The sequence below is a fragment of the Eutrigla gurnardus genome (genome assembly GCF_963514095.1).
Source record: "Eutrigla gurnardus genome assembly, chromosome: 5".
NCBI lineage: Eukaryota > Metazoa > Chordata > Actinopteri > Perciformes > Triglidae > Eutrigla > Eutrigla gurnardus.
The window spans coordinates 24,163,944-24,172,341 of record NC_139919.1 but is presented as its reverse complement, the minus strand read 5'-3'; the positions used below and the strand labels follow the sequence as shown (position 1 = coordinate 24,172,341).

Here is an 8,398-nt window from a genome sequence, read left to right as displayed (position 1 = left end):
TGTGCTTGAGAAGGTTCTGTGTTGTTGTGCAGTTTGTTATGAAAAAGCCAACTTTTTATTTCACCGGAGACATTTTGACTCGTAGAATTAAGGGTGTTATGAGTTGACATACATGTTAAGTAATGCTTTCCCTGCTATGACGAGGCAAATTGTCTGCTGTGAAAAAAGGTCTATTGTTAATACGTTTTGTGTCGTGTCTGTCATAACAGCAGATAAGGTGTTACCGTTTCCAGGAATATCTTTCGGTGGTGTTTGTTTTCACGCTGTTGCACTCAAAGAAACATCTTTAAAGGGGGAGCAGGAAACGGGATCAGCAGACTAAACACAGCTGTGTCTCAGCAGCTCCACCAAACAAGTTACTCAGAGACAAATGTGGATGAAGTAGGTAGATTGTTTCTTAAAAATCACACTGTACAAGTTGTAAAATTTAAGGTGACATCTTGCAATCGTAGTTACTGTTTCCGTTTTATTTTTTTTTCCCTGTCAAATGATTACAAAGATTTCCTGCATTACTATCTGGCGTGTCAAAGAGATGATCACTACAACTATTCCTTAAATGTTTCTGTCTGAGCCTCTTGCTGAAAGGAGCCATCAGGTTATCCTGTCATTCTCCCATGATGCATTATGTTAAGAAGCTGCCACAGCCCGCTTGGTGCAATTGTTTTTGTGCATTGCTTTGTAGAAGATGTCCGTGGGGCTTCGGATCTTTGTGCGGTCAAATGAAGCGAGTCCGTGTTTGCTGTCTTTCATAGTTCTTCTGAACATTTTGTGCCTTGGAATAAAAACGCTTTTGTAACGTCACTCGTCTGTGTTTAAACCAGCAGGTGGCGCTGCAACATAATCACTTAACACCAGATTTCATCAACTTTATTTCATCCACTTTGTCTAAACATCACATTACCCCAGTGTACTGCAAAAACAAACCATGTTCTTGTCGTATTGTTTTTAAAAATACGAATTTCAAATAATGCAAACTGTGAATGACTTCTTCCTGTTGAGTATTTGTATCGCTTTGGCTGTCGTTTGGTAAGTTGAATCTTTTTTTTAATAGTATTTATTAGGTAGTTCATTTAATATTTTTTAACACATTAAAGGGGAAACGGTTCTCATTCGGTGCAGTCAGAAGTTAAGGGACACTCAGAAATACTGTTGTACTGGAACGCATTGTGGTTAGGAAACTGAACAGGTTTAACAACTTTCTCTTTTTTTTTTTTATGTGCAGCATTTGATATCGGTTACAACCTTGTGCTTTTCTGGACTAACACACTGTAGTTGGAAAATGCTACATTCAGTTACCTTGAACACTAAATAACAAACGTCACTTCAAACCAGCTAAGGGAACAGCTCTGACTCCGACTCATCTCTCTGGAAACACTTGACGATCTAAAGTAAAATTACAGCAATATTGCAATATGCGAGTAGATTTACAGTATATTAAACATTGAACACCTCACCGAAATTATACACTATGATGATCAAAGGATGCAAATCTATATTCACAAGCGTTTGATGTATTTTGATATGCAAACATTCGCATTATTTGGAGTGAGTGGTTTTTAACACACATTGGATCCTAAAAATCTTTCTTATAGTTTCAAAATGAGGATAAATTGTTTTTGTACTGCTTGTTGATTATGTGGTCCATCTTTTTAAATCTCATCCCTGACTTTTAAATGTCTCATGATAGGTGTCTTGTTGCCCACACAACCCAGTCTACACCTGATCAATGCCTGCAGGAGAGGTGAGGAAGAGTTACAACATCACACTGCGCCTGCTTTTTTATCTGTCTTCTGATGTAACTGCATGTAATAACTAAAGTGTGGATTTAACAGCAAAATACAATGAAATACTGAGCTGGGGGTTGTTAAAATTCCAAGATATTAGCCCCAAGTAATCCTGTATGATGAGTTCATAGTGGCCACACAACACATGTAGGTCAGATGGATTCCTCCGTGTATCATCTTTGCCTCGGAAAATACTATCTTGAGAATGTTTTTGTCATTTTTCCACTACTGACATCCATATCGAACGTATGTATTAATATACATCAAAAACAATTTGACAAAACTGCCATATAAATCTTAAATGTGTCGCTTTGTGTCGTAGTAATTGAGCCTCTTAGGATGTTGCATTCAGGTACAGGAGATAGACATCGTACAAGTCTGTAAAAGGTGTGAATGAGTTGTTGAATTTTGGTGGTATCAAATCACAAAATCCTGGATTACCTATTGCAGATTATGGATTGTGCAAATGCAAATCAGTGTGCTTTGCTAACATTATCACTAATAGCATGTTTCGTCACCACCGTTCAGATTTCCTGAGTGTGGAAATACAGGAAAACTTATATTTTTCACAGAAATTAAATCATATAGTCATGTGGTTTTTGTTCATGCATGTTTGGCAAGCAGAATAAATACTATGATAAACACTGATTATTAAGACATCAAATAGCACCGTGTTGGCCCATCAATGGTTGCCACCGTCATAGCATCACATTTTATAGGGTGGATCCCTGGAGAGAGGTGTTTTTTAGATTCATGATTAGATGTCGAGAGGCCTCGAGGCTCACTGAATGTCACTCATTTGGCAAAACGAACTGAATTAAAGTTAGTTAAAGTGAATGCCATTCTTTGAAATAACGCTATCAAGAGTAGGAGGTTGTAATCGTTGATGAGGTGTAAAAAAACGAACAAAAGAAATGCGAGTACAGATTTGGCAAATGCATGAACTGCAGAGCTCTTTGTATAATCAATGTTAAAATCTGACTAGAAGTTATTATAACGCAGGTCAGAAATAAGCTGACTGCCAACCTCAGGTAGGAGAGTGTGAAAATGTTTTGGCGGTGACGTACGAGTCAACAACTTAAAAAATAATATACGGAGAAGAAAAAAAAAAAGTCCACTTAAAGCAACCTTACGCTGGCCACTACACAGTATACATGTCATGATAAACATCATCCTTTTCATCCGGCCCAGACGGAGAAAATCTTCTCTAGCAGTTACGATAAAAATCAACAATCACATCGACAAAAGCAAACATCTCGTTACAGAGAGAGACCGACTGAGAGAGAGGGAGTCCTCAGATATCCATCGGAACGGTGGAAATGAGGAGACACAAACATGACTTTGGCACAGTGAATGAGGAGGGCTGGCAGAGAGGCGAGGACTGAGCCTGCAGCTGTGTTATGGCAGTGTTTGGATGAGGAGGGCCGCACACTCATAGCCCTTTGTTGAAGTAGACCCTCTCCACCCCCGGGTGGTTGGCTCGAATTTTCTCCTGCAGCTCCGGCTCCAGGCGGCCGACTGACATAGAGCTGGAGCGGGAATGGGAGAAATGCAGGGGGTTTAAGGGTCAAGCATACACCGCAGATGTGTTACGCAACTTTTCAGGCATATATTCAACTGGAGTCTTGGGCACGGTCGTGTGGCTCTGCCAGACCGGCTCACATTATTATCTCAAGGTCAGGTTTGAACTTTTCACCCACCTCTTCTGAGGGAACAATGCGCAGCACAGCGGAGTGGCAAACACCAAGCTGAAAAAGAAGCAGATCTATGAAACGCACGGATATGAAGTCCAGAGCTTCCTGTGGTTTCCTCAAGCTTTGAAATCTTTTTAAAATGTTCTAGAAAATCAGACTTATATAGACTTATCTAGCAGCTCTTTAAGGCTAATCTGGCACATTGATTAAAATGTTATATTAGCATGCACTCAATGACAATTCGTGTATGAATACTAAAATCCTCCTCCTGATCACTGATTAGCTACAAAGCACAAACTACCAGAGCTTTAAAGGGAAAGCCCCCTTGGTCCAAAAAGTGATGAAATACAATTAATCATTGTCATGTGTGCAGTGTGTGTTTGTGCAAGTTGGCAGAATGTGCTGCTCAAATCACCGCTGTGTCATCTGAGCTGAACTGAGGAATGTTACGCAGGATTTTAATTGCTTAACCCGAGGTCACGGGACACAACGTGGAGCCAGTTAAACAGCAGCAACGCAGACGGGAGGAAACGTGGATCAAAGGCCCGACAGGGCTTCATGATATTACTGACAAATCTTACGAGCGTGTCCTTCTGGAGACACTTCACATTGAAGCAGCAACGTTCTAAGTGATGTCGAACCTAAGGATTTACTGCAAAAATAAGTGGAAATGGGATTTGACATGGCTGCTTATCAGGTGGACCATCTCTGACGACTCACCAGAATCCCACCAGGGTGACTTGAATAGGTGCACTCATCCATGGGAACTTCTGAAAAGACCAGGCAGAGAAACGAATTAGTGGCACAAAAGCGGTGGTGGATTCCTGCACTGGAGTGGCCTCATGTGCTTTTCATATCCTCTGATGTGAGATTAGGAAAAAAGAGAAGCGAGCGGCAGAGCCGACGAGGACGGCGAGATTCCCACCGTTTAACATTTAAACACATGATGAGGCTGATGTTAAGGTGCGTCGTGACTCATTCAGAAGTGTGCCTACCCTCAGAAAGGCCTTCTTTTCCAGATGGTTCATTAAAAATGGGGGGATAGCTGAAAAGACACAAACAGAATATCACTGCATGATGTATTTTCAACTAAAACAGTTTAAAAATGATGCCACCAGCTGCCTGGGGGAACATCTATTTGAGGACATAAAGAGTCATACCCATTCCTGGAGAAGCCATGAGGATTCTGGAGACCACGACCTGAGAGATGGCCTGCTGCGCAGCTTTCGTCGACTCTCCTAACCTGTTGTCGTTCTCATCCGTTATGGGAATGCCGTGTTGAAGCTCCCTGAAGACGACGAGCAAAGCACATCGAATCGGGATCGTCTGACCTTTCGTTAACGCCTACCAAGAGGAATGGCCCCTTAAAATGTTCTTACCTTTGTCTCATCAGAGGGATGTTGATACAATTAGCAGCGGCTACAGCAGCGAATGGAACGAACCGTCCAATCAGGGGTGAGATGTGCTACGGCAGGAGAGAGGAGGCATTAAAACAGACCAGTAGACGTTAACGCAGCTTGTGTCTCGCACACAAACAATGCAGCTCTTCTGTGGCACTTTTTCCACATGGATAAGTTCATGTCAACACACTCGTGCAGGCTGAGGATTCCACGCATTAAAATGAGATGTCGAATGGGTGTTAAACCGATACCTTTGTTAGTGCGTTTAGTCCTAGAGCGGTGGCAACTGCCCCCGTGGTGGCAGACACATAAGCGGTGCCAAGCTGACTGCAAACAGAAGAGTCACCAGTCACATCATCACACGGATATCAACCATCCACGCAACAACACAATGGTTGAATTAAAGGGTTAAAATGAGGCCGTTTTAGTGCCAGAACGTCCGTCTTTCTCTGTCTCTCTTACCCGACCGTGATTGGAGCATCGCCGCTCCTGTTGGTGTAGTTGACTATTGCGTTGAACGACTGATTGATCCACTGCCAGAGCAGCACAGCTGGAGTTGTTCTGCAAGATTAAAAAACAGCGGTTAATAGCAAGACCGGTGTGCATTGTATTGACTTTATTAGAACCTATTAATAACATTAATGATTGCTCCGTTCTATTCTGATGTCCCTGTGAACCACCAACCAACCAACCAATGTTCGTTGTGCGATCGCAGCCCTTACTTGTAAAACGTCATCATGCATCCGGTGATCGTCATGTTCATGGGAACCTGCGCCGACATGCGGCCAATCAGGATCATCTTCTCCCCGGTATCGGGATGGAAAGCCGAATCAAACACGTACTTCGCTCTCCACAGTTCATCCTCTGTCAGTCCTGGAGTGACGACGCCTTTCCTAGGGGGCAGCGAAGACCACGTTTAGAGCAAAGTGAGAGTGCAGAGCCGACTGTAAGTGCTTACGGCTGTAGCTGTGGTTTACCTGTAGTCAGTGATGACTTTGTGTGCATGTGCTAGTTGTTCGTTGGTGAGGAGGATGTTCCTGGGGTCTGTGACGGTGAAGAAATGCTTAGCCCGACCCACAAACGTGCTCTGGTCCCACCGGGGCTCCTTGATGTTTATGGAAGTGGATAGTTCTGCTGCCATATTTATCTGGAGAGAGAAAGAAAGAGTCTCAATAACCAGCAGTTATATGTGCTTCAAGGTTCAAGGCTTTCCTTGTAATGAAAGGCACAAAGTTCTTTGTTCAGGGACGCGAGATGTCTGAGGGAATCGTTATCTAGGATAGCTGTGTTTCATAAAGCTGACTGATGTGGTTCCAGGACGTCCTGCTCCAGAACTCACCACTACCACGACTCGCCGTCCCTCACTTCTCCTTTTCTTTGGCAGACACGAGTCAGCGAGGGAGGTCTAGTGAAAACAATGCTCCTCTCTGGATTGCCATGCTGCTTATTCAGCATAATGTTGCTATGGTGATGGCCGACAGGGGTTGCGAGGCACTAAATTGCAAAGCCCCATTATGAGTGCACACCAACCCCCCCCCACCCCTCCAAACTGTAGCTGAAAGCAGCTCCTGGGAAGTGACAAAGCCCTCCGAGTGAACAGTGTGAATGGCTGCAGTTTTTTTTTTATTATTATTTTTCAACCAATACAAATTCTATGAGGGTTTTAAGAAGGCAAGGTTATGCAATTATTATTTTTAGCACCATCATGAGTATTTAATTTAAATTGTATGAATGCACCATCTCACAATCCAAAAACCAGATCAGACTGGCCTGTGCTGACTAGACCCCAAAACACCAGCTTTGTGGACGTGCATGCAGCATGCTCCTTCTTCCCAGTGTGTGTGTGTGTGTGTGTGTGTGTGTGTGTGTGCCCAGATAACCCAGTCTGATCTGGTTTTTAACCATTTGTGCCACGCATCCAGCTGAACACGCCAAAGTGCAGCAAGTTTACGCAAGGCTCTGCAGTGGCCATGGGGCGGCAGGATGCATGATGAAACTCCACCTGAAATTGCACCAAAGATGGCTGCTGGATTGATCATAAAGACAGACAGAAAACTCTCCTTTTATTCGCTGGCGGCTGTGGCGTGCGGTCTCTTTAAATTGAATTAACCTCCACGGGATTCTCACGAGATGACAACAAACCCCCCCCCCCCCCTCCTCATCTCCTTCCTCAGTTCGTCCAATGAAAAACCAAACCACTGTGTGAGTTTGAACAATGGTCCTCGTTGGCTGTCTGCTAATAATCTGCTAATATCATAACATGATAATTAATGCATGAAGGTGACAGGAGAGGGGTGAACTTTGCACTGGCATGGCCTTTGATCCATGCGCTGCCCTCACTCTCAGCCAATCACAGGCGGCCCTGCGTGGCTACACATTAACCTGCAATTCACAACAACACCTCGCCATCAAATATGTCACCACATGCTGCAACATCCCCCGTTCCTTGTGTGAACTCTGGAAACCGGCCGCTCTGCATGTCTGCGGTCGCAGGGTAAAACACGCTGCTGGATACGGTTTAATTGCTCGACCCGACGTAGACCAGTTAAATCTGGACTCTGGGGGGGTGTTTTCTGTATCCGAGCAGAGCGATCGAACGGTTACAAGCCAATACATAAATACATAATGGGATTTTTCAACAAAAAAAAAAACGATTAATCGGGCAGGGCATCTGTCCGGTCCCGATGGCTGTACAGCTGTGCGCCCCAGATTCAACTAGTATCAGCCTGCCACATCCACACATCCAGCGGGCTCCTCAGTGAACCCCGCACGTCTTGATGGAAGACCCCCCCCCCCCCCCTTCCCCAACCTCCCCCAACCTCCCCCTCGGCTGGGCCCTTCTACGTTGATGCCTCGGTGGAGCCATGAAATAAGAAGTGCGGGTCACTTACTGCACTGAAGGCTCCGGCGGTCCGCGAGAGGTGTCCCTGAAAGATCGCAGCCAGCTAATTTTACATGCAGCAGCAGCAGCAGCAGCAGCAGCGTCAGCAGCAGCTACGTCCACCCAGCCACCGGAAGCGCCCTGTCAAAATAAAAGTCACCAAAACACAATGGGGTCGGAACGCTGCCTGGCAGTTAAAAGAAAACAACAATCATTGTAATGCCGATGATTTTCCACTATTCTTTGAAAGAATAAAACCATAGGCGAACACTTGAGGTGGCAAATTAAGTGTCATTTCATCGTGTCCTTTAACTGAGGCTTTTATTTTACAGCAGCGAGCCGAGCACCGCATCCGTTAACGCTCTGACATTTTCCCCACGTTGATTCACGTTGTTGTAAATCATTTATAACCGGTGAAACTTTGGATGGTCGACCCCAATTGTCTTATGATAAAGTGTCCCTTCAAATGGACAAGCCTTATTTGGTTCATTCATAAATAGATAATAGAAATAAAAAGTAATATGAGACACGTGTGGCAGACCAGCAGTTTCACAGGTTCCACTTTTCATTTCACAATCGTAATTTATCAGCTACCTTTTAAGACATACAATACACAAATATGTATGATAATCACTATGC

The 8,398-nt window shown here is 44.1% G+C and overlaps 1 protein-coding gene across 1 annotated transcript; it reads right to left on the bottom strand.

Annotated features, from left to right (window-relative positions):
• Positions 1 to 851: 851 nt before the first annotated feature.
• On the bottom strand, positions 852 to 7,887 carry sfxn1 (sideroflexin 1). The gene is made up of 11 exons (XM_084010143.1): positions 7,770 to 7,887; positions 5,856 to 6,025; positions 5,601 to 5,771; positions 5,341 to 5,439; positions 5,130 to 5,205; positions 4,858 to 4,943; positions 4,639 to 4,766; positions 4,474 to 4,523; positions 4,199 to 4,248; positions 3,485 to 3,532; positions 852 to 3,313 (listed from the first exon to the last, which is right to left on the bottom strand). Exons 2-11 carry the CDS (start codon positions 6,017 to 6,019, stop codon positions 3,217 to 3,219), a joined length of 969 nt encoding a protein of 322 aa, XP_083866269.1. The 5' UTR covers positions 6,020 to 6,025; positions 7,770 to 7,887; the 3' UTR covers positions 852 to 3,216.
• Between the last annotated feature and the right edge of the window lie 511 nt (positions 7,888 to 8,398).

Excerpts from the sequence above, each read along its gene's own strand:
- sfxn1 (XM_084010143.1), bottom strand. The coding sequence starts at position 6,019 with ATGGCAGCAGAACTATCCACTTCCATAAACATCAAGGAGCCCCGGTGG. Across the intron at positions 4,524-4,638 it reads CATGGCTTCTCCAGGAATGG|CTATCCCCCCATTTTTAATG; the intron begins GTATGACTCTTT and ends GTGTCTTTTCAG. Across the intron at positions 4,249-4,473 it reads AAAAGAAGGCCTTTCTGAGG|AAGTTCCCATGGATGAGTGC; the intron begins GTAGGCACACTT and ends TGGTCTTTTCAG.